Here is a 27518-nt window from a genome sequence, read left to right as displayed (position 1 = left end):
CGGGTTCAGTGATTTGGCGAGTTTGGTGCTTCTGGGCGTGCTAGGACAATGAAAATTGGTAGGCGTGTCAGGGACCTGTACAAATTGACTTGATAAGGTCGTTTTTCAAGATTCGACCATCTGGTGGGCTAAAAGGAGAATAAAAATTAGAAAAAATTAGGTATTTATAGCTTAGGAGTGGGTGATCGGATCTTAATGAATTTTGATATTTAGAAGGACATCGTGACTCAAAGCTCTTATTTTAAATCCTGACCGTCATTAAGGCTCTGATTTTCCTTTTAAATCAATCTCTTGATTCTTAGAATTTTGTTAGAGCTCATGCCATATGAGCTCTTGGCTCTTAGCTCTTATTGCCTCGTCACAAGTGCCATATGAGCTCTTAGCTCTTGTTTCTTAAGAAAAGATGGAAGCCAAAGAACCAAGCAGAAGTTCCGACTTCAATACAAAGACGAAAGGGGGATGAAAATACTCGTCGACTTAACATTGAGCTTCTTGCCCGGTTTCCCTGGCTGTGGTGAGCCGTCACCAAGAACAAGAGGAACTTTGGTGTAGTGTTTGTGTCATAATCAGAAACTCCAATAGCGGTGGAGGGTGGTCGGCTGTGTCTGGGGGAAAAGATGGTGCACTTACACAACATGCAAGTCATGTTGAATAATTCATTATATGAATTACCAGTGTAGAAAAAAAAATAAATAAACACGCACCCGTGATTTGTCTTCTGGCAAAAAATACGAGGAACGTGCTGAGGCACGTTCAGCTTCCCTGGGTTTATGGTCACTGAAACACTTGGTATATTCCTTTTTGTCTTTCAAAAAAGCTGAAAAAGCATGCCAGATCTTGGTTTATCACAGTCACACCAAATGAGATACCATATTTTTGAACGTCTTTTAGCTGCCCTTTAGCTGGGAACATGACTTCAACCGAACTTAAGGGTACTTCTTTTTACTTTAGCTACAGGGAGAGGCTTCCTCCCCATGCTTCATAGCATGAACAATTTCAGCAGCATACACATCAAGACTAATGCTATCGTTTAACTCATGAAGTATAAGCTGAAACAGTAGTTTACTTTTCATCTTTTTATCAGTATATCATCTAGGCAACCTTGATAGAGAATCTTACCAACCTTTTACCACTATGTCTAATAGCAATACCGCGGGGCATTTGTCTTAGTATTAGGCAAATAACTAATTTAAATTAGACTTACGTCGCCCAGGCAACGTGAAGTGTGGCGGCAACCTTTGTCCAGCTTCGCCGACTAAAGTGTTACTTTGGTTTTGTTTCTTCGCTATCGATCAGTAATCACTTGATCAAAGGCTATTCCTCAGCGTTGAAAAAACAACAACAAAATAATATCGAAAGATGGGACTAAATTGACTTTGCAGCCAGTTGAAGTTCATCCTTTTCAATCGTAGACATCGTGACGGATGAAAACTCGGAACACTATCTTATATAATCTAGTTGGTATTATAAAGCTATCCCTAACTTTTCAGGATTAAAATACCATAGGTGACACTAATTATTACGAAACCACCTCATTGTTTTACGTTATCGTTTGTACCCGTTGCGTAAACACTTAATTCTGTCAGATTTAAAGAGATCGAATCCAATTTACACCAATTTACACAAATTTCTAGCCCAAAGTGAACAGATTCTTACAAGTCCCTCTCACGTGATAGACATCAAGTTCACCGGAAACAAATAAATGGGTACACCAACTAGCAAAAGTTGTAAACCCCTCATCGCTGAAGATGATTGTAGCCCAACAGCCGATTATTACTTACAAGTCCCCTACATGTCTTACCACTGGAATCAAATTGGTTTTACCATCAAATACACCGGAAACAAATAATAGGTACACCAACTAGCAAAAGTGGCAAACCCCTCATTGCCGAAGATGATCATGAGCAAACAGCCATTTCCCGCCCAAAGTGAACCGATTCTTACTTATAAGTCTCTCTCCCGTGATAGGCATCAAGTTCACCGAAAACAAATAAATGGGTACACCAGCTAACATAGTTATAAACCCCTCATCGCTGAAGTTGACTGTAGCCTAACAGCAGATTATTACTTACAAGTCCCCTACATGTTTTACCACTGGAATCAAATTTGTTTTACCATCAAATATGGAAACAAATAATGAATACAACAACTAACAAAAGTTGCTAGCCCCTCATTGCCGAAGGTGATTATTACCTAACAGCCGACTGTTGCTTACAAGTCCTCTATATGTCTCACAATTTGTATCGGCCTAGATTTCGTTTCAGTGTGTACCTTACTACTGAAGTTGCCAACCCCTTGAAACTTTCAAACGGGTATACCTCATGAAGGAATTTTTGTACCAAAAAATGGATGTTATATACTTTGATCACCTCATCAAGAGCTATCGATTGCCATCGAAAAAAAATTCTATCTGTCTTAGTTCAAAAGTTGTTTTTTTTTTTTTTTGCTGTAGGCCAACTTTCTACCATTTAGAAAAGAGCAAAGGATAAACTCTAATTTCTTTAGCAATGAGAAAACTTTTAAAGTTTATTAGGCACATCTGATACCACTTCTCTACCGCAATCCCAAGTCCGAAAAACTAAATGATAAACTCAGCTGAGATCACAAACAGAAATGGGTAGAAATAATAGATGGCAGCACTTTCGGACCCGTGGGAAAATGCCATATTTTTGTTTCTGTAAATTTTCTATTTATCACTCAAAGAAGATATATTGGCTGTGGGTCTGGGTAACTGCCACATATATTTAACACTTATAGATTTTAGTCCATCTTCAATTTGAAAGTGGTGCCTGCCTGCTTGCCTGCTAGAACGGAGCTTTCCACTTAAAAGCAGAAACATGATTTGATGAAACGAAAGCTCGGCTGCACAGCTTCAGATACTCCTATCTGATATAGGCCGTATAATTCCACTATACCTTGTACACCATAGGCTCTGGCTCGTGGACAAGCAAAAACCCTCCTTTTTGGCCCCAGGCAAGAGTTCTGCGGAGATTTCTAAGCTGTAATGTCATATTCATCAATCCGGCCTGAGGTCCACACTTTCCGCAAAAACCGCACGGGTTAGACCCTTACCAGTTCCGGGAATAAGCTGAGATCGGCGGCAAAAAAAAAAAAAAAAAAAAAATAAAAAAAAAAAAAAAAAAAAAAAAAAATGTTGTTCTCGCAACACAATGAGATGCTGAGGTGATTGCTGAATGTTTGCTCAGAATCCACTGCAACATTCGAAGCAAGGTTAAAATTAGAGACAACGTGATATACAATCCTTTTCAATTTCTATTAGCTAACATATTAGGGTTTTATTCCTAAGAAATTTTAGTAGTATTTTTCACCAAGTTATATGCAATTTACTGGCAGTGTTTGTCTATTGCTACATTAATCGGGAAAGTTAAATCTTTTAGAGCTCCATGATGGTGTAGGTTTTCCGCTCATTTTCTACGGACTTTTCACACTCGTTCTGCATTTTCAAACTTGGCGCCCACTAAGACCTAAAATTGCCTCACTTCACATACAGATCTATTTCATTAATGATTGAGTTCGTTTTTTTTCAGTATGTTAAAACGTATACAGATGTTTAATTTCTATGGAGTTAACACAAAGAATGGGTTTAGACCCTCATAAAACTATTAAAGGCAATATTTGAGAAAGGAATAATTAATGCTATTTGTTAATTGTAACTTTTTACTTGTATTTGAAAAACTTCTCTCGTGGAGAAAGTATTTTAAAAATAGTTTCTATTTGTCTATAATTGCTATTACTTTTCTATTATTCAAATCAGGAATATTCATAAAGCTTTTCAAGATTTTTTACTGTAAAATACATGATATCGGGCTAATATTTATATTTAAGAATTTTTTCTTTAGTAGCTGAATAATACTGAGAAACTATTGAAAGATGCATACGGGGAGCATCACTCAAATAAAGATATGATTAATCTTAAAACAAAAATGCACTTCCTATTTATTTCATTACGAGAAAAATTCCTGCAAGGATTTCAATCTGTATGATTTGAGAACTAAAGTGGGACACTGCAACGTCTACATCTTCACTACTCTCACATCCAATATTTAATTGGAAAGTTAGACATGGTGCGCCATCTATGAATTAAAGAAGTATTAGAGTTTTCAAGCTAAATGAGAGACTGATCAGTTACTCAATAAAGACAGTGAAGTTGAAAAAGACATATATTCCATTTCAGTTTTATGGATTAACTGTGAAAAATCTGAGCTTCTTCCTTTAAAATGGAACAATTCGGGTCCCACTTCGTTGGTCCACCTGGGCCGTTTCTTCCTTGGTCTTTCCATTAGACGATGACTAAAACAAACCTATTTGCTTCTTATTTCCCATCTTGAAAGAAAGCGCTGTCTGTCTTAAGCCTCAATTGTTCAAAATAAAAAAAAAAAGTTTCCACAAAATAATCCTTGCTAAACAGTATGACAGTTCCATAAAGTCAGTTTCATCTGTGGCAAACCCTTCTTATGCAGTGATGTTTAAAGTGTTATGTATGTAACAATTGTTCAGAGTTTAATATGTGATCTTCACCAATGGTTTGACAAACGTTATGATGTCTTTTTTTGTTATTCCCCTTTTTAAGTCTTTTTCTCTATTTGGTACTCTGTCTGTGTTCTCTTTAACTAAATAAAGTTTATAAAAAGTAAATAAACAAAGGTCTTAAATAAGTAAAGGCTACATATAAAATTACACATCAGCAATGTCGAAGATACAATCTATTGAAAAAAAACCTGAAAAGTGGGAACAACGAACTAAAAATTACCTTCAAATTGAGGACACGTAGTCTTTTTAATTCCGGAAGGAGTTTAGACAAACCGAAGTCAGTAATTCTGGAGCAAAAACTCAAATCCAATTCTTCTATAGATCGCTTGAATGATTCTGGTTGAGCTGCAAGGTTCACAAGACCAGAGTCAGTAACCTAGAATTAGAATAAAATTTGAAAAATTCGAACACCATAAATGAATTTACATCTAAAACTGGTCCAAAGTAAATTACAAAAAATGAAAAGTACGTGTAATAGTAGATTAAAAAGGTAATTGTTCTTTACACAGTAAAATATAGGGTATTAATGCCCTATGTACTTTGAAGAAAACTCATATACTATGTACATATCTAATACAATTTCAATATAACTCATATATCCATATATTTTGAACTAAACTGCATCCATATTTCTATTTCAAAGGTTTGGAATTTATTTTATACCTGAGGGCTAAAGGCCGACAGAAAACAATAAACAGTTCAAAAGATGATATTTTATCATAATTTATCATTATAAAATCTGATAAATAAATTCTATACATTAAAGTATATAGTGATCAAGTTCCTTTTTTTATGCCTTTTTCAATCTTTTGCTATTTGTCTGAACAGCACATCTTGCAAAAGGTTTTGACACAATGGACGTGAAAGGAGAATTATTTTGTGAAGAAGGATTAAAGACATTACTTAAAGAATAAAAACAATAATGCCTCAGGCACTGTTAATCTGGTAAATGAGTCTTTTGAATATGGTGGTTTCGAAGCTACATTTAAATTGCTGAACATAGTAAAAAGTATTTTTTTGAAAACAGGAAGGTACATAGCAATTTCAAAAACTCCAAATAGACCCCTGTATAGGAAAGATGAATAGCCAGGTAAAGATCTATCGCAAGTAAATTGCTTAGAATAATGATGCTATTGGGACTAAAAATCCTGTGATAAAGCTTTGAAAGAAAAACAGCGTCTTTTTGGAGGAAAGAGGAAGGGATGGGTCGGCCAAATGTCAGTATTATATTAATGACTGAGAACTGTCTGTGTTATCAAACCTCTTTAGTCCTCAGTTTTTTTATAATACGAGCAAACGTTTGATTCAGCCAGCAGAAGATCTTTAAAGATGGTTATATCCCTGTATGGTGTACCAAATATGAACATTAAATAAGTGCAAAACTGATAAGTGATATGTCCAAAAATAAAATTACAAAGGTTAATGTAGAGAACTGGGTTTGAGTTGAACAGGAGCTGAGCAGCGATGCGTTCTATCCCCGTTTATATAGATAATTTTGATGAATTTTATCCTTAAGAACAGAGCAAAAGCTATGGAGAAGCAGGAAACTAAATGGAAAAGTTGAACTCTCCTAGACTTAACTTATACTAAGGATTTGAGTGGTCTAGATGAATGTTAAGCAGAATAATAAATTTTAGGATGTTTTGAGAGTATAAATAATCACTATGTATGCATTATGTATCTACGCAAAGAGAGAGAATTACAAACCTGATCGCAATATCTTAAAGAAAGTTTCTTTAAAGAACAGGACGTAAATGCTGACTCCAAACATACGTCAGTCACTTTGTTGTCACTGAGGTCTAAATCAGTCAGCCCTGCAAAGAGAACAAAAAATAGATTAAAAAAAGACAAAAAACGAAGCAACAAAGAGAGTCATACAAAAACAATTAAAGCTATAGAAACTTCAGTAAATTATTTTTTTTAACTAGAAAAATTGCCTAAAAACATATAGAGTAAATTAGAATAAATAGAACGAGTAATAAAATAGAGTAATTTTTTAATTCTACAAAAAAAAAAAAAAAACACACCAAAAATTGTGTTTTTACGAGTCAGAAAAAAATTTGGGGGGCCAGGTTTACCCTTATATCTTGTCCATACTACAACATCTTATACTAATAATACTAATTAAGAAGTTTATCCTTCTCTACTTTTTATTATGAGTGTCAATTTCTAAATGACTTGAGAGGTTAGATTGGAGAAAAGATTGTTTAATAATAGTTTTTAATGTTCAAAGGCGGAATTGAGTGATAAGTTGTTTTTTTTTTCGATGAAATTATTAGCCACTAAGTCAATTTAAAAATATTTAAGAACTGAATATTGAGCTCTCTAGTTTCCAAGACATTATTGCCCCGTGATGACGCACTCGTTGCTAAAGAGAAACCCTAAGAATTAACAAAATTAATATAAAAATTTATTAGAATGCTTTATTTACTACGTTTATTCATTTGAGGTTTCATAAAATCATGAGCATTTGTGTAGAGTTAAATATTAGCCATCATGGAGGAGGGATGGAGTATCTTTGCGTTGGTAATGTGAGCATATCAGAAGCATAAGAGGCTGTACATTTATGCCTTAACTTCTCCGTGAGTTACCGGGTGAATCGTAAGGCATCAAATCTGTCTATAGCTTCGAATTAGCCCCTTTTTGGCCTGAGCCAGAACTGAAGCTTTAATTCTTTTTTCTACGGTGAGGCCTATGCTGAACTCCACTGCGTAATTGAAACTCTTCACAATGGATATAAGTTGTTTTTACCTTGAGTAATAGCTTGGATTCATACCAAAAGTTTGGTTTTTAGTCCATTATTTCTGACTGGCTGTGTTTTTTATACGAAGTTAAGACAGTTCTTGTTTTTTCAACTGTTTTTGTGAGGTACCACTCCTTGGATTTTTTTTGTTGTTGTTTTTTCTTCCAAGTCAGGGCTTACCTCATTTTTGCTGTGACTCAGGCTTTTTTTATTTGAGAATTAGCTTAATATTTTTTCGCTCGGACATACATACTTTTTGCACGTAATCAGGGTTTAGCCTTTTTTTGCCCAATCGGTTAGCCAAAAAGTTTGCTTGTTTTTGTACCAAATCCACAGAAAAACGATAGTATGTTTTTTCTGTGTGAATAAGTGTACTTTTTCACATAGTCTGGACTTTGTTTGTTTTTGTGGCAAAAATAGAAAGCAAAAAACTTTCTACTAAAAGGGAAATCAAAGCTGAAAATGAACAGAGATTTGTACGTATTTGAAGGGGGTTGCCCCCTCCTCAACACATGGCTCTTCAAGCTAAAATTTTTAGTTCTTTCAAAGAAGCTTCTCATTGCACTAATTGAGTGACCTTTGTCTTTGTGGAGTTGTTCTTAAAGAATTAGGACAAAATTCAAACTAGCAAAAGAGCGAGGAAAGAAGTCGGAAGAAAACATTTGTTGAAGAAAATAAGAAATTGCTGAGTTAACTGTAAAGATATTTAAATTTTGAGGGTGGTACATGTGTTGAAGCAGAACAGCCCCTCTTTATTTTTCAAATTACAATTTACTCTGCATGTTTTTGGGCAATTTTTCCAGTAAAAAAAAAATAATTTGCAGATTTTTTTAGCTTTAATTGTTTTTGTATGGCTCTCTTTATTGCTGTTTTTTTGTCTTTTTTTAATCTTTTTTTTCTCTCTCTCTCTCTGCAGGGCTGACTGAGTTAGACCTCAGTTTCAACAGTAAAGTGACTAATAAAGTGATCTAAATTTTAGCGTGAAGGGCGATGTGTTGAAGATGGGGCGACCCCCCTCAAATACATACAAATTTCTGTTCATTTTCAGTTTTCATATTTTCTCTTTTAGTAGAAAATTTGTTTTTTTTTTCATTTTTAGCACAAAAACGAACCAAGTCCAGACTATGTGAAAAAGTACACTTATTCACACAGAAAAGGTATTTTGCACACACTTTGGCTAAACTACAATAAAAATTGAATATACATACTTTTCAAATGGCGAAGCGGAGGTGTGGAGGCGTCAATTTCCATATCTTTGAGTCCGGTTAAATAATCGTCACTTAAATGACATTTTTCCAATTTAAGAACAACCAAATTGACCAAATTAGTAGTTATTTCTCTAAACAAGTTTTCATCCAAAGGACACGTCGACAAACGAAGAAATTTCAATTTTAGGAGTCGTGAGGCAACAAATCGGAGGAACATCTTGGCAATGTTAAGAGCAGGTTCGGAAAGGTCATAAAAAAAAATTAAATTCTAGATCTAAATGTGTCAACTGTATATCCCATGGTCTGTCTAACAATCTTTTTAAAATTGCAGGCTTTCGCTGAGGAAAATTGCGGAGATAAAAATCAAAATCAAAACCTTTTATTTTAAGAGTTCTAAGTTCCTTGAAGTATATTAAAGACTGCAATTGAAGTATATTAATATTAAAGACACAAGAATCGGACAATCTACCATAGAAATCGAACGTTTCTAATTTTTCCAGGTTACGACAGAGCAAGTTGACAGGTACAGTAAAAAAAAACAACTGAGTTTTATAAATAAATGGACTATTTCGGTTTGGTGAGTAGCGATAGCGTTGATTACAGCACCATCAACAAGGCCATACTGATATAGGTTCAATGATGTTAGTCGCAAATCTGGTACTTTTAGCAAATAAATCAATTGACCACTGTTTATACAGTTTTGACCGACACTGATTGAAACGATGGTGGCAAATTTTGGTTCAACTACACGTCGTACTAGGTTGTATTTGGGTCTAGGTAGCCGTCGACGTACCAGGTCATATTCAGGTACGTAATCATCGTCCCTCATAGACAAAGAAAGGTGAATTAGTTTTGGCATAAAATTGGTTAATTTTATTAGTGATTTATCAGTGGAATAAGGACTATTATATGTCCTGGGAAATATGTATATATTTCCCTCATCCTTAATTTCCAGATGAGTTACGCTTACTAAGTTTAATAAATCACAAACTGAATCCGTGTCACCATGAGCACAATCACAACAATCCACAGTTAGGCTCACTAAGGAAGTACAGGAACAGAGGAAACTCTCAATTTGTCTTTCATTTATTCTACACTTGTAAAACCTTAGATGATTTACGTGATCTGAAAACAGCTTCCAACAGTCCAATACTTGTTCCCATTCTATTTCCGTAGTATCCAAACCGAATTCCTGCACACAGAAAAAAAATTAGACAAGATAGGACACTAAAGATGTAAAACTTCTAACAGAGTAAGTTGGTTTCAAAACAGTCCAAACAAATCACGGTTGGCAAAAATTTGCAATACCATAGAAAACTCAATTTTTCTTCTATTTATTTTAGACTAGTTGAGTCTAAAATGATTGACCTGATGTTATATCATACCAAATAATTACCATACCAAATAAAGCCAAAAACGAAAAGAAATTACAGTAAATAACCGAGTCAAACTAAAATGAACAGAAACTAAGACAAGCAGGACTGACGTCCCCCCACGTATAAAAACGAGAATTTAATTAGCACTATTCTGAAAACAAAATTCATTAAAAAAAAATTATCTTTTTAACTTCTTGAATTCAAAAATATTACCATATATCTGATATTATTCAAAATATCACGATATAACTTATCTCGTTAAACGAGCAATAATTGGATATATATATATATATATATATATATATATATATATATATATATATATATATATATATATATATTTAGGTATGTTTCTTAAAAACAACTCCCTGTTTCTGGCAAAAATTGACAAATCTTGGATTTACTGGCGAAAGAAAACGATCTATAAAAGTCACGAGTTTGAGGAGATTCGTTAAGAGCCTTCATTTGAAAAAAAAACGTAAGTAATGTCATATTTATGAGCACAATTTAAGAGTATATTTGCCTCTGTAGTGGTTGTATCTTTTTTAGTGTCTATGATTCAGGCAAAATAACACAAGATACATATAATTGAGAAGAAAATCAGTAAAATTAACGTCATATTTATGAGGAGAAAAGGTAAAAAGTATGGAAAAAATGTCTATAAAGTAATAATAAATGTAAATGAAGAACAAAGAACTTGCGTCAGCAAGAATTGCAGCAAGTCAAAAACAAAAGTGAAGAACAAAGAAATATACGGTTACAAGACATGCAACAACAAGGAGTAGAAAGAATTAAAAGTAAAAGTGCAAAACAAAGAAAATTGCGCCAAAAAAGATTTGCCACAGCAAGAAAAAAGAAATATGAGATCAGAAGATAAGTGGCAGCCATCATTACAAGGGACAGCGAGAAAGTAAGTATCGGAACGTTTTAAAAGTGAAGTGAAGAACTTAAGAGTTGTGCTGTTAGAAGACAAGCAACAACGAAAATCAGAACGAGCGAAAAATAAACTGAAGAAAAAATAATACGTTAGAAGAAAAACACCATCACAATCTTCAACGCCAACAAAACGTGACACAAAACCTAGCACAAACCTATAAAGATGCCACAAACTAAGCAACTTTTTATTAAAAATAATTGGGAACCTTCAACCAAATATGTATTCCCTAACAAGCCCTCCATTTTCCCAAGGAGAGAGTAGCAAACAAATGTAATTTGTTTGGAGATTACTACTTACAACAAGGATCAATATATGCAAGCCTGCAACATGCCAAGTGTCGGGGTCCAGCCTCAAAATCGGCTACATAATTGTTTTTTTTGTTTTTTTTTCTCAAATTTGGTATATTGACATTTCTGGCCACGAAACGATCTAAGAAGGCTAAAACTTTAAGAAGAATTTGTATTTTTCAGAGGGTGGTTGTATCAAAACTATCATTACGTTTTCTTTCTTCTTTTTTTCTCATTGATACACCCTGAATGTTTGCGGTCTGAAGTAAACCTCAAACTTTGTTCTGTGAGTTGGACTCCTTCTTACCCTCTTTCTGGCAGAAAAAATTTTTAAATTAACTTATATGACTTGCTATGGCTTTTAAGACGAGTTGCACACATAGGGGTTATAAAAAATGAATATAAATCAAAATCAATATGACAATTGAGAAAATTGCTTGAATTATTTACTTTTTCCAAGTATAGAATAGGCCACAGTTAATATTTTGAACCCTAAATAATTTTCTTGTTATTTACGTATTTCCCAAACCAATTTTAGCGTAAAACTGAGAAGTTTTCCGATGAATTTGATTTTTAGTCTGCAGTCTTCTAGATCTAGTGGTCTCAATTACTAGGGGGGATGTATCCCATCCCTCTTAATTTCAAAAAACATATTTTTTAGAAGGTTTACTACAAAAAAAAAACTATATAATCAAAGTTAATATGACAATTGAGAAAATTGCTTGAGTTATTTACTTTTTCCAAGAACAGAATAGGCCACAGTTAATTTTTTGAACCCTATGTGATTTTCTTGTTATTTACATATTTTCCATACCAATTTTTACGTAAAAGTGGAAGCTTTCCAATGAGTTTAATTTTTTAGTCTGCAGTCTTCTAAAGCTAGTGGTCTCAAATAGTAGGGGGGGGATTTACCTCACCACTCTTAATTTAAAAAAAAACTTTTTCAGTAGGTTTACTACAAAAAAAAGTTTTCATTTGTAGCTGATTCAGAGGTGATAGCTATTATTTGGATTATTTTTGAACAGCAAAATGTTATTTTGAAAACAACTTCACAGGAATATTGAGAGCCTGAAACCCCTCAAAAACTTTGGATTGGAATGAAAAGTACAGCACTAGAATTCCCATTGCGCAAAACTCAATATAGGTAAATTACAGTTCCCTACCTTGAACAACATTGAAAATCACTTTCCTGAGGGAACTCGTGTGCCCTCTTTTTCGTCACTGCTCGTGGGGTACTAGAATGTAATTGATAGCTATTTAAGGGATTATTTGAAAACAAATTTTATTACATCTTATTTTTTAAATTTGACGTAATGATGGGATAACACCATCTCAATGTCTCACATGGAACCCAAAACACGTACCAGTACTTCGGAAATTTTGTCTTAAGTAGGTAAGGTAGGAAGAAAAAACCGGAAACCATCGTCGTCTCCAGGGTTGAATGTCCTTAGAGTCCAATGAACAATCCTCCTTTGGTATTTTTCCCCTGTAAACCTATTATTTTTTAATAAATCATTCTATCATTATAATTTTTCAATAAATCATTAATCATTAAGCATATAACAAACAGGGAATCTGAAACGGCAAACATTTTAAGACTAACTATGGTATACAAGACTTTGTAGAGTAACGAAAAGGGGGAAAAGGATCTTTTTAAAATGGCTAGTTTTGTGCTTTTGTTTCAACGTGAAAAAACAAAATTTTTTCCCTAGTTTTTCAGAGGGAAGTAAAAAGAAAATTTGAAAATTACGACGAACAAAATTACTGCTTAGCAGTTTATACAACCAGTTTTTGAAAAGATGTTTCAAATAAACTGAATCGATATTTTCCTAAGGTTGTCGAATTCTGACCTGACAACAAAACAGGACTAGGAGCAGAAAAAATTCTTAGGTAACCTAAAGAAATTGAAACTAATAGCCTATCATTGACGAGCCATGATATCAATAGATTTTAAGATGCCATCTTATTCTCCAATAAACTCAAGCAAGCTCAGTTTTAAATATAGTGCTTTATTTTCAGATTTCTACAAACATACAAAACAAAAATTCAAGAGCCGCTTTGTTTGAAAAAGTTCTTCAAAAATATGTAACAAATGAAGCAAGGCAGCAATGTATGTTTCAACTTTGATCTTTATTCTCATGAGAAAAACTTACAAGTTAATATTCTGTAGTAATTCTCTACCAAGATTCTCTGTAGATTTAAATTTCCTTTTTTTCAGTTATAGATTTAGTTTTTTTTGGCAGGTATGGAGGCTCTTAAATGAACTTTATAACCAGTCCTAACTCAAAATAAATAATACAGCATGACTTCATCAACACAAGTTTTTTGTTTTTGACATAGGCACGTCATGTATTTCTATGAGCCAAGGTATATTGATAGATATAGTAAGACAAATCGCTTGGATTCATTTTTATTTCTCTTAAGCCCAAGTGTTGCCCTATCTTTAATTTCAACTTATCAATTTCAAAATAGCCTGCATTTCCTTGCATTCCCTTTGTACAAATGCAAGTACACAAAGCTTTGCGAGACTCATTTTATTCTTTGTCAATGGATTTTTTGAGTAAATCCACATATGAAATAGTATAAGAATAACTATTCAGTCTATGTTTTCATTTAAATGGCCAATAATAGAAATATTGTCTTGAGTTTCTGTCTTGAAGCAGCTGTAGAGTTCGGGAGAGAGGGATCTTTGGCCAATCCTTAAAGGGGATTACTCCTCTATTATCCTGCATTATATGTCAGTAATCTATAGGTACAAATTTCAATTAAAATACTTTACCTCAATTGTAATCCTTTTGCAGCGACCAGGATATCTTGATAAAGCAGCTAGAGCCTCACTATGGTTTCGGTGGATTACAAATTCAACATTTCTATGAATCTTACTGTTGTTGATAAATGCTGCATACCAGCTTCTACAAGTCTGACTGGCGGCTTCTACATCTCTGAAGTTTAGGTATTCATAGAATGTGCATATAACCTAGAACGGTATATACTAGACCAAAGAATTTGGATGCAATGTGGGCTTTGCTTTGTTTGTTGAATTAATTCTGGAAATTAGCCCTCAGAAAGGTGAGTGATCTATGCCTCCTACCACTTATATTTGAACACGTCACATATTTTAATCTTATATTATATACATTATTTAGCAGTAACATAACAAGTGGTGTTATTACTTGCAGTATATTCATTTAGCTTTAAGTACTTTTACAGTAAAGGGCTATATACCTTTTAGATGTTCTCTATTTATTTACTTTTCCCTTTGCCCTATTTATCCAGAAGAGGTGATCCTAGAAACATCAAAGAGGGCTCATTTGACTGGGTAAAATTTTTAAGATAACCATTTTATTGCTAATTTTGATAGGATAAAAAGATAGAGTTCCAACTTGGGTCTACACTTGGCTTGAAATTTAAAGCGTGTTTTATTTATATTTGCTTACAATGAATACCCAAAAATCCTTCAGTTAAGGGTATCCACCAACCAAAATATAACCAGCATTAAAGGAACAGCTAGAAAGATCAAGCTGAAACTTTAGTGAGCTGTTGAGGGGTCAAGGCAACCTCAAATTTTCGATTGGGGAAGAGGCTATGAGTAAATATAAACCCCAACACTAATAATAACTATCGAAATCATTTTCTTTATTATACTAGTCATAAAAGCAATAATATAAATGACATCTTAATTTAAAGAGAGATCTTAGGTTTTTTTTTTTTTTTTTTTTTTTACAATGGACACCAACTATGTATTTCCTATGGACACTTAGACCTCCCTCTCAAATATAAATAAGTGTTGATGTTTAAGATTGTGAAAATCACCTTGTCTAGTGTCATGTTATCGATACTTCTATCGATCTGTTATCTACAAGCATCCTGTTGTAAAAGACATTAGAAAATTTCTACAACCAGAGTTTCAGAACTACTCCCATGATTTTACACAAATTAAAGATAAGTTAGTTCCCGTTAAAGCAAGAACAAACCGATATGGTAATTCCTTCGTCCTGATTTTCGTCAAAATGTATAATAAGAGTTAATATTTATAGTTTGATTTATATTTACAAGTGTAGTTTTGATTTTGTATATGTTGTAAAGAAACACAAATCAGCGATAGCTGTCAAGTTTTTGCTATTAAACCTGTCTACTACTACTACTACTACTACTACTAAACCCAGGAACCAATGAACCAACTTTAGTTTTACTGATATTTTCCATAAGGCTGACGTTTACAATAAAGATTTAAATCTAGGTGTTTCCTATTAGTTTTATTGTCTTTGCTAATTACTGCATTACTTTGTGAAGAATAATATTATTATGAAATTCGATAGTGACATACAGTTTCTATTGCCATTTGGTTTTTATTTTTAGTTAGTAATGTATATTTAAAATCATTGTCTCAGTTTATGACCTATATCGTCTGGGTCTTTTATCATAGCTATATGTAATTTTAAAATTTAGTACTCTATTTCAACATTACAAAAGTAGATAGGGCAATCAATCAATAATAATAAAAATTGTCATTTTAACTTTTAAACCCAAGAGATTTGTATTTCGAAAGTATATATTTGCGTGGCCTTCACCCCAGCTTCTGTCTGACGCCTGCCAATGTTCCTCAAACAGGTGAACAGACTTTCAATACACAGACATAGAAGATTTGACAAAGGAGATAATTTACTAAAAGATTTTCAATTAACATTCATTTTCATTTTAAAACGGAATCAGCAGCAATAATCAAAAGGAAAAGAATTCCTGCATAATTCAATTTTTGTTAACCATCCATCTCTTTGGTAGCTTTTTTTTAATATATAACCAACACAAATTTAAAACTGTAAATGAAAATATATTTCTTTTATATAAATCATCAATATTTTTATACTCCAAACGACAAAAGAAAGTGCACAAAACAGAAGGAATAGAGAAGAGAAAAAGAATAAACACATTTCTCTTACCCTTAAAAGAAAGCAAACAGCAATACTCTGATGTTACTAATAATGAATTGGTTAACACAAATTCTGACACTAAATGTTAGTTTCTAGTCTATAGGGGCATACATAAGAAAAACTTCCCTTAGCAATAAAATATTAGACTGGATCATTTTCTATTTATAATAATAAAAATATTCTAAAAATGGAGTTAGTGTCTTTGATCAGATCAACCCAAAACCCAAACTCTAGTCAACTAACCAAAGACTCACTAGCTACTGTGGTGCCAAGATACCAATTCTCGGAACTAGTGACCTAAACTGTAGCCACAAAACCAGCTCTACTGCAATGCATAAATTCTATATTGTTGACTCACCATCTACTCCCATCATAAGCGACCAATATAGCATCAGTTTGGACTTAGTTAAGCTGATCCTCAACGTGAACTCAGGCAAACCCCAAAAGTGTATACAGGATCAGTACAAAAAATGTCTTAGATGGAACCAGTCGACTGGAAGCCGAGTGCAATATTCATTTGAAGGATGGGTCAGTACCTACTGCCTACCCTACTAGAAGAGTACCTGAAACATTAAAGGATAAACTGTTACAGGAGCTAATAAAGATGGAGAAGGGTGAAATAATAAAAAAAAAATAACTGAACCCACTGAGTGGGTTAACTCAATGGTCATGGTGGAAAAAAGAGATGGAAGAGTTCAGTTGTGCATAGATTCTGTGGACTTAAATAAATGCATTAAGTACCCATACTACCGCATACCTACCCTGGAGGATGCAGCATCGAAACTTTATGGTGCAACTGTTTATAGCAAACTGGATGCCAAGTTTGGGTACTGGTTATTTGAACTTTCCCAAAGCACATCTTACACGATGACATTCAGCACCATATATGGCAGGCTTCAAAGAATGCCTTTTGACATCATATGAGCACAGGATGAGTTCCAGAAACAAAAGGAAGAAACATTTGAAGAGCTAGAAGGCTTTGCTGTTATAATCGATGATATTCTGGTGTTTGGTAGAACCAAGGAAGAGCATAATGAGAGGCTGAAAGCACTCCTGGAGCAAGCGCTGCAAAAGGGGGTGAGATTTAACAGAGACAAGTGTAAGCAATGTTTGCTACTTTGGACACATCAATGGAGCAGAAGGCATAAAGCCGGATCAGGAAAAACGGACAGCCATTCATCAAATGCCAAGTCCCCAAACACACAAATCACTCTTAACTTTCTTAGGTATGCTGAACTACCTGGCAAAATACATACCAAATCTGTCTACCCAAAACAAGGTCCTCCACAACATCATCAAACAAGACACATTCTCTTGGGGCCCAGAGCATGATACAGTCTTGTCATATCTTAAGCACCCCATTGTCTCAAATACATCATTCTTCAACTACACAAGCACAGATGTGGAAATGAAAGATGATGCCTTGGGTCATGGTTTGGGAGCCCATCTATGTTTTGATGGGGAAGTGGTAGCATATGCATCTTGGGCACTGAACAAGACAGAACAAAAAAACTCACACCTCAAAAAGGAGTTATATGCAGTTATCTACTGCAGCAAACATTTTCACCACTATTTGTATGAAAGACGTGTTACAGTCATAACAGATCATCAGCCACTGGAGACCATAGTTGACAAGTCAATCTGTAAAGCCTTTCCTTGAGTCCAGAGACTTATGCTGCAGCTTCAGCCTTACAATTGCCACTTGCAGTTTTGCCATGGATCAGAAATTCCTGTGGCTGATGGTCTACCCAGGCTGCACTTACCCAGTACAGATGACAAACTGCAGAAGGAACTTGATGTTTATGTGCACCAAATCAGCAAAAACTTACCTGTGAGTGATAGTAAGGTAGCAGCAATCAAGGATAAAACCAGCAGACCCCTAATTGAAGGATGTCCTCAAGGCTATAGAAAATGGATGGCCAAGCTGCAGGAAAAGGTGCCAGTGAAACATTTTCATGTTTGGAGCATCCAGCATGAACCTTCTACAGCAAATGGCATCATCTTTAAAGGAGAGAGACTTGTGATACCCCAGGCTTTACAACCAGAAATCCTGATGCAACTACATGGTGCCCACCTTGGTGTGGATAATACCAAGCACTGGGCATGCATACTCGTCTACTGCCCAAGTCAGAATGGAGACATTAAGCAGTGTATCTAGAAGTGCAGAACTTGTGCCAAAAACAAGCTTTCAAACCAAAAAGAGCCCTTTATCTGTGTTGAAAAAGCATTCATTCCGTGAACAAATATCTGTATGCTCAAAGTTATCAGTGAGAAAAACCGGTTTCTTGATATAGTCTAACTTGCATAATCGGATTAGTATATCTGGATTGGACATAGTTCATTATAAATTTGGTCGTCAATTTGGAGCATCTAAGGCCTTTGTAAGAAAGGGTTTAAATAGCCCCCTTATAAACATTATTTAGTGAAAGAGGATGAAAACTTATTGGAGATTTTGCATTGAATTGAAATAGCTTGACTGGTAATATTACATGAATGTGACTTTGAACGAGTAAGAGCATAATCCGGGTACCTACATAAAAAGAGTGATGAAATGAATTATAGTGTTCAAGATTAGTAACTTCCCTATGTTTCGTCATTTGCATGGCAAGGTGAGGTAGGGAAAAAGAACTGAATGAAGAAGGGAAAAAAGAAAAGGATCAATAGCTTATATATGCCCCTGAATTAAGAGTTGTGATTATGGATGTGATCAAACTTGGTTGTTTTGGCCTATAGTTTCTGATGCGATTAAACTTGGCTTTCTTGGCCTATAGTTTCTGCGTTCCTGGATTTATCTTTGTGCTATATAGCGGTGCTAGCCGTGCCCTTGATTGGGGACTAATGCATTGAATGTAGGCACTGGCATGGATAATAATCTGACACTTTTTCCGGTAAGATTGTTTCGTATATTTTTATATAAATATGGGGAAGAGAAGGAAACAGAAAAGAACTGAAAATGCATCAAGTGATGATGGCCCATCAAACCGCTCCATGTTTGATATTTCGGATGCGTCAGGTGGTCTAAATTCAGTGTTTTCGAAAGCCAATGATGAGTTATCTTTAAAATCTTTGGCTGATAATTTCACTCAGATGTTAGAAATTGTAAAAGATAATAAGAAGGTTTTGGAAGATAATAAGAAGGTTTTTGAGTCAATTGATGGTAGATTAAAAACTTTGGAATGCTGTATTTCAACAGTGGAATCTGGACACACAAATTTAAACACAAAAGTTAATCGTGTTGAAGCTGAAGTTATTGGTGTGAAAATGGTTGTAGATTTTGATAGATTGCGTCCACTTGAGAATAGTCCACTTAATTTGGATCATTTGGAGCTAGTAGATGAAAGTAGAGGGATTGATGATTTTGTTGAAGAGGAAAGTAAAATAGCAGTACGCTATATTAGCCCGGTTGATATTTCTGAATCGATGCCTAATGACTCTCTTACAGTTGTCCATTTGAATTGTCGGGGACTGCAAAGCAGTGTAACATATTTAAATGAACTATGCATGTTTTCTGGAATTCAAATATTAGCTCTAACTGAAACTTGGTTACAGAATCATAATTCTAGTTTATTAGAACTAGGCAACTATTGATTGTGTCTTAAGAATAGGGAGACTCGTCAGCATGGTAGACTGGGTGCTTACATTAGAAGACTTCCTAGTTATAGAAAGAGATGATTTAAGGGTTAATGGAGAAATGGTATTTGAGAGTTGATATTAGAGGTTAGCAAGAAATCCAAGGTGTTTTATTTGGTTGTTGTTTATAGACTTCTGTCAAGAAATATTAATGAATTTTTTATGTTGCTAGAAAAACAGTTGGACATGATTAGGAGTAGAAACTTACCTATATTTGTGTGTGGTGGTTTCAATATTGACCTAATGAATTTGTTTATTAATCCAGAAGTTGGTCAGTTATTAAATATTATGCTGAGTTATTGGTTGAAGCCTTCGATTACAGTCCCAACTAGGGTTACTATGAATTCAGCATCGTTGATTGATAATATTTTTGCTAATGTCAGTTACCATAATTTAAGTGTGATAATAAATGAAGTATCTGACCATTTTGGGATATTTTTAAGTGTTCAAAATTGTTTTAGTAAAGGTACTAGGCCTAACACAAATTCACAAAATATATATAAAAAAGTGATCACTGATAATAATGTGCTCATTATTTATAAAGTAATGTTAGAGAAATGTAATTTTGAATTTTTAAATAGTGATGAACTAGATATTAATGCTAAGTTTCAAATTGGTATTCAATTATAAATAGTTTATTGGTTGATTGTAGTACTTGTAAAAATGTAACCTGTTGTAGATTAACTCCAAAAAAACCTTGGATCACCCGAGCTCTTTTAAAGGCTATTATTAGAAGAAGATATTTGTTCAAAATGTGTGCGGCTAGTAATAGTGTAAGTGATAAAACAGAATACAAGATTTATAGTAACCAGTTAAATACGCTACTTTGTAAAGCCAAAGCTGATTATTATCGTAATAAATTTAAATCTTGTGAAGGTAACCCTAGAAAAACATGGCAAATTATAAAATCCGTCATAAGTCCTGATAATGATGGTATATTTCCTGACGGTATACATAATGACAGTGCAATTGCTGATAGAATGTGCTGTCATTTTGCTAATGTGGGGAAGGATTTGGTCCAAAGTATAGTTATTTCTGAGCATGAAGGTAGTTTTAAGAAATATTTATGGAATGCAAGTGATGTTTCAGCATATTTGAAGCTAATCAATGCTTCTGAGCTTTCTGAAACATTAAAAAAAATTAAAAATTGGAGCTTCAGGCTCTGATTTTGTAACAGTTAAAACTTTAAAATATATTTATCCTTTTATTTCTGGTCATTAAGTGTATTTATTTAAAGAATGTTTAAGGACTGAAGTGTTTCCAAGTTGTTTTAAAATTGCAAAAGTTATTCCTGTCTATAAAGGTGGAGATAAAAATATACTAGGAAATTATAGGCCCATTTCTTTATTACCAGTAGTATCCAGATTGTTTGAGAAATTAACAGTTAAAAGAATGGTTGAATTTTTGGAGAGTAAGTCATTTTTTAATCCAAATCAATTTGGTTTTCGGAGGGGTTTATCTACTGAGCATGGTGTTTTATTTTTGACATTTTTTGTGAGTGATGTGTTGGATAATGGTATGAAAGTCGCTTCTTTTTTTCTTGATATTGTAAAAGCTTTTGACTGCATTGACCATTTTATACTCATTGCCAAATTAGAAAATTACGGTTTTAGAGGACCATTTCTTGAATTACTGTCCTCATTTTTAAAAGAAAGAACTCAATATGTACAACTAGGGAATAATGTTTTTTCAGTCAGTAGTGTTAAATTTGGAGTACCTCAAGGATCTGTTCTTGGTCCCATGTTATTTCTAATTTTTATAAATGATTTATGTAGAGCTTTTAATATGATTTCGTATGATCTTGACATTGGATGTGATGGGGGAAAAGTAATTGTTCCCAGCTTTGTGGATGACACTCATATAACTATGGCTACACAAACAGGAATTCAGCTGTTGAGTCGTATTCGTTCTTGTCTGGAGTTTGTACAAAAGTGGATGAAGGTTAATAAGTTAAATTTTAATTACAGTAAATCTTGCTTTTTATTGTATGGTAGGAGCTCAAATTATTACCCTTGGAGAGACAGACTTAATATTGCTTATATGAGAATTTTAAGAATAAATGGTACAAAATATCTAGGAGTATTAATTGATGAATGTCTCAGTTTTAGAGAACATATAGATTATATTAGTCTTAAACTTGCTAGGAATGTAGGCATTTTAAGAAAGTTGAAGTACATTTTCCCAAGAGATATTTTAAGAACACTGTATTATTCCTTAATTCATCCTTATCTGCTATATTGTTTTAATGTTTGGGGTAGTACATTTCCTTCTCATCTCCATCCTATTTGAGTTTTGCAGAATAAAGCGCTTTGAGTGTTATGTGGTGTAGGTTTTAAAGAATCGGTACAAAAGAGGTATATAGATTGCAAAATCTTGCCTTTAGCAGGACTTATTACTTTTTATCCAAGCCTGTTTATATATAAATATTTTCAAAATTGTTTACCAATATGTTTTAAAAGTATGTTTGAATGAGGAAGCAATATTCATACACATTCTATTATCTGTAGATATCAATTTTCTATTTGGCATCTAGGACCCCTTGCATGGAATTGTTTACCTACACCTTTGAGAAACATGGATAATTTTCTTGAATTTCGGCGGGAATTAAAGCTATTTTGCCTTAATATTTATGGTTTTGATAGTTGAGTAGACCTCAAGTGGAGCCAAGATGTTGGTTGTCTTTTTTGAAGTGTAATTCTGTGATGATTGAATTGCAGGGTAATTGATTTTCTTTTTCGTCTTTTCTTTTCTTTTCTTTTTCTTTTCCTTTCCTTTTCTTCTTCTTTTTGTATTGTTTTTATTTGTATGTGTATTGTGGTTGTAAGCCCAAACAAGCTTTGCTTCAAGCCATTGGCTTGTTTTGTTTTGTTATTTATATTAATAAACCCATCTTTTATTCTCTCTCTCTCTCTCTCTCTCTCTCTCTCTCTCTCTCTCTCTCTCTCCACCATCCTGTCCCACCTCTGCCACAGCAAAAGGTTGCATCTGACCTCTTCAAGTGGAATGAAACTGATTTTTTGATCACTGCAGATTACCATAAATGATTTTTCAAAGTGATTACCAAACTGAAAACCCATTTTGCTCAATATGGATTACCAGTGGTATTCATATCTGATAATGGCAACAAGTATGCCTAAACATAATTCCAGGGATTTGCAAAGGTATGGGGATCTAGGCACCTCACATCCAGTCCAATCTATCAGCAATCAAACAGACTAATCAAGAAATCAGTACAGACAGCCAAGAGCCTGATGACCAAGACATCCAAAAATGGTGACAACCCTTACCTGGGAATCTTTGAGTACAGGAACCCTCCTGTAGATGGTCTTTCCCAGGGCACTCTCTTTTATAACAGAATTCTATAGGCTGACTACCTGATGGGAGAATTTGTTTTGCAACCTGGTAATAGTTTGCTTTTAGTAGAGTACATACTTTTGTAGAGTGCAACTTCATACTTTTATTAAGCCTCATCTGAGCAGAAAACCTATTTTTTCAGATTTCACTTTTGTAGTTGCTGGATAAATATTAAGTTTTCCATAAAATCTAGCTACAAAGAAAGGAAACACCTAACTTGAAGATGTTCATATTTTTTTTTTTCCAAATCTAGAAATTACTTCTGAGGTAAATTCTATTTTAAGCCCCAAAAGGTAACTTTAGTTTTTAGAATATGATGAAAAGTTAAAGAGTTGGATAAAAGCTAATAAAGACAAGATACCCAATAGTCAGCCAGCTAATCCTCTCTTTACTAGCTAAATTATAGGTTAATCATTTCACCTAGAAAGTGGATTGTTATACCATTAAAGGTGTAAAAAAAGTTTTTAAGCATGTGATTAGCTTGAATGTTGTATCAACACAGGAGCCTAATCTTGACTACACATTTAAATCTAGAAACAAATCTTAGAAAATTTATTCTAATATAAAAATTTAAACACAGGATCTTACAATTAGAACAATGTACCCTAATGAAAGACACCATTGACAATGGATCCACTTAATATAAGACAAGTGCTGTAAAACACAAAAATTTGTACAGTGTTAATATAAACTAGAGTGTAGAGCTAACTTTTGTCTTGATTCAAATTTGGGAAAACCTGATGCTTTCCAAGATTTCAGTCTGCCAATTCCAATTGGTCTAGGCCTAATTAGCTGATCACAACTATCTAACACTATAGTAATATCCAAGATTAAGAGTCTATTCTACTTGATTCTACTTCAGCTATTTTTGGCTTGCTTGGAATTAGGTTTGGTTGGGAAAATGAAGCTTTCAAGGACAAGTCTAAAGGCTAAAGTATGTCCTGGAAAAGTATTTTGAGTACCTACTTCAACTCCTTCTTCCTATAGGGGGTCCTGAAATTTGTCTACATGATGGGTCTATACCTATTGAAATTGGTAAATATATGACTGTCCATATTATTGACTTACCAATCAAGTGAGCATACCACTCAATACCTTTTTTTTGCTATTTATGAATAAAATAATCTCTTCTATTGCAAAATTTGAAATTGGAGATTGAAGAATTGTCAATTAAAGCATGAACTATTGGTTATTTTCAGACCTATATATATACAAATATAATTATATATTTAATATTGGTTATTAAAATAATGCTAGGTTTTCTCAGCATTGTTTTCTTGATTCTTTTCAACAAAATAATGCTACATTTTTGTAGTGACAAAATTAGTAAATGTTTAGTTTTATCACAAGCTGTCTAAACTGGAAACTATGCTGCAAAGCAGCATAGTTTCTATACTCTAGTACTTATAAATGCCAATTCTAGGTGTGTTTTCATTTCTGGTTTACCCTCCTTCTCTATGGGACCAACTAAAAATGCATTAAGTGGGCTTTCTTACTGGTAATATTACCTATAGAGCAGATTGTATTAGTCCATGAGCCCTGAGGGCAGCAGGATGAGGTCTGTATTCTATTTTTATTTATTAAATCTTGTTTGAGGTTTTGGTAAAATCATGACAGTTCCTATAACTGGCTTACCAATAAAGTGAATATACCACTTGATACCTTTGTTTTATGGTCTTTACAAATATAACAATTGCTTCTACTGGAAATTTAAATTTAAGCACTTTTTGAGCTCTTAAAAATGATGAATTTTCAAAAAATTATGACAGTTCAAAAAACTGGCTTATCAATAAAGTGAACATACCACTCAATACCTTTTTATGTTCTTTACAAATATTGTAATTGCTTCTACCACAAATTCAAATTTAAGCACTTTTTGAAATCTTAAAAATAATAAATTTTCAATTAAAGTTTGAGTTATCACTTGTTTTCTACAAAATAATACTGTGTTTTCACAGAATCATCTTTTTCTATTGTTTTCAAAAAAAATCCTACATTTTCTCAGAGCTAAGATTAATTATAATAAGGTTAGTTTGGGTTAGGTTAAACAGTGCTTAAATTTGAATTACAGTACAAGCAATTATTATATTCTTAAAGAACATAAAAAAAGGCTTCAAGTGGTATGTTCACATTGGTAAGTCAGTTATATGAAGTGTCATAAATTTACCAAGGTTTTTTATTTTTTATCTTTTTTTAGTTTTATTACTCTTTGTTTAATAAATATAGAATACAGACCTCAACCTACTGTCTGCAGAGCTCTTGGATTAATATAATTTGCTCTGTGGGTAAATGTAAGCAAGTAATCCTGTAAGCAAGCCCACTTTATACATTTTTAGACTTGTTGTTGGGGGATTTTAGAAAGATAAAAAATGGATGTGTTTCTCTAATAATGACAAAGGAAGAATATATACAATCATCAGAATCTTGCTATATGTAGTAATATGCACTTTAGACAACTTGGAATGAAACTAAACATTTACCACAAAATTATTTTTAATAAGGTTAGTTTAGCTTAGGTAAGATCAAAAAGTGCTTATATTTGAATTTGCAAATAGAAACAATTATTATATTTGTAAAGATCATAAAAAAAACATTGAGTGGCAGGTTTACTTCATTGGTAGGCCAATAATATGGACAGTCATATATTTACCTTGAAATTTTGAAAAATACATTCTACCTTAATTTTCAGTTATCAGTTTCTTTAGCTCTGGCTTTAGTTCTGAAAATGTGATTCCTGCTATTTGAGTAGAATTTTAAGCCATAGCAATGTTTTTTTTTTAATTTTAGAAATACATTTGCATATCTTTAAAACCTTATAGCCGAAATTCAGCAAAGTTGTACAGCTGAAAACAATTATGCTGTACCTTATATAAGCAGGAGATTTATTTTGCAAGGTTTCATTTTATTAAACACAGATTTATAAATGTCATCAACGGTTAGGGCCCTCTAGAGGGACGAGGAGTGGAGGTAGCCTAGGTACTTCAAAACTAGGTTCCTGGGGCATACTTTACCCTATAGACTTATCCCTGAAAGTTTCATTTTCCTAACCTTACCCCTTTCCAAGATAGCCAAAAGTAGAATTTCACCATGGACTCTAACCTCTTCTGGTAAACAACTCCAAAATCCTTCCAATCTTTGTTTCTTAATTCTTCTAATATCCATGCTTTTTCTCATTTTCAAAACAGAGGGTGCGTTTGTTTACTTGTCCGATTACTAATCTGATTAATCCAAGCGTTTTTTGAGACACATATGACGTCAGAGGTTAGTCGGATTATCCCCTCAAACACTCTGAATTACTTGTCCGTGGGCTGGCACTTTATAACCCCCAAATAAAAAGATTATTTGAGATTGTGACGTCAGACGATCATGTGCATGTGACTCACCTGAGATGGATTTTGTAGATAAGCTATGTTTATAGTGGAGTAGTATGATTAATATCTCTAAGGAAGCATATCAAGTCCCTTGGGAAGAGGTTGGGATTCAAGTTCTATTTGCAGTTGAACTGTCTATTGAGTTTGTAAGTTCAGTTCAGAAATTTCAGATGGAATATAGGCATACTGACAAGACTTATAAAATTATATGCAGAGAGCATACTAATACAGTTATATTGGAGATTACTTCAGATTTAGGAGTTTGTAAGTAGGATAATCTTGTCTGTGTTTATAAAATATTAAGGTTTTCTGGAGAGCTAGCCCTAGCTTTCAAAGGCTAGTAGGCTAGGCTCTGATGCACAGAACAAAGGTTTTTTATCAGTTAGAAAGGTGTGTTATTAGGAATAGAGCTTGGGAATGCACATTTCCTATGACAGCCAAAAGTAGCTAAAGTAAAATTTTACCCCTACTGTATCTTAAAAATCCAGCTTAAATAGCAATCTCAACAAATATAGACTATATAAAAGGCTATAGGTATTGGCCTAATCATTCTAAATTTTTTCCAACTAATAATTATAGGATGGTTTAGAAACTAGGCCTGTTTGATTTAATAACATTTGACTAACTCACCAATGTGATAGCTGCCTCCCTAAGAATCAACCTTTTTAATAACAAAAAAACTTTTCTTCTGACTCCTTATGAAGCTTAGCCTATGCAAGACAGGCCTAGAACACCAAAAACCCTTTAGATACTAAGTAATATACATAATATTACTTACAGGTCACTGAAAAGCTAAGATTATTTCTATTATTTACAGTTTCCTTGTCTTTTCTCTAGACTTAACGATTTCACATGTTTATCCATTTAAAAAATATATAGCATTGACGTCACAATCCTCAAATAATCTTTTTATTTGGGGGTTATAAAGTGCCAGCCCACGGACAAGTAATCCTGAGCGTTTGTGGGGATAATCCGACTAACCTCTGACGTCATATGTGTCTCAAAAAACGCTTGGATTAATCAGATTAGTAATCGGACAAGTAAACAAACGCACCCAAAGTTAATGAAAAGTTGACTTTTAACAACTTTTACATTTTGTACGTTCGTCTCAAGTTAACTCGGAAAGAGGG

The 27518-nt window shown here is 33.6% G+C and overlaps 1 protein-coding gene across 4 annotated transcripts in view; it reads right to left on the bottom strand.

The window, feature by feature from the left end:
• The window catches only part of LOC136042339 (F-box/LRR-repeat protein 14-like), a 34051-nt gene extending 6763 nt beyond the window's left edge, over window positions 1-27288 (bottom strand). Inside the window, exons 1-5 of one of the 4 annotated variants that reach the window (XM_065727303.1) lie at window positions 26117-26298; window positions 13882-14079; window positions 8503-8719; window positions 6259-6365; window positions 4772-4927 (exon numbers count right to left, since the gene is read on the bottom strand). In XM_065727303.1, the coding sequence (XP_065583375.1) occupies window positions 4772-4927; window positions 6259-6365; window positions 8503-8719; window positions 13882-14079; window positions 26117-26191 (753 nt within the window). In that variant the 5' untranslated portion in view covers window positions 26192-26298. Of the gene's footprint in view, window positions 1-4771; window positions 4928-6258; window positions 6366-8502; window positions 9695-13881; window positions 14080-16391; window positions 16597-26116; window positions 26304-27166 lie in introns of those variants that run through there. The other 3 variants (XM_065727302.1, XM_065727301.1, XM_065727300.1) reach the window with 3 other exon arrangements.
• Window positions 27289-27518: the final 230 nt, after the last annotated feature.

Source organism: Artemia franciscana, unplaced genomic scaffold, assembly GCF_032884065.1.
Source record: "Artemia franciscana unplaced genomic scaffold, ASM3288406v1 Scaffold_1124, whole genome shotgun sequence".
NCBI lineage: Eukaryota > Metazoa > Arthropoda > Branchiopoda > Anostraca > Artemiidae > Artemia > Artemia franciscana.
Note: the sequence above shows the minus strand (reverse complement) of the source record. Positions and strands in the feature narration are given on the sequence as shown.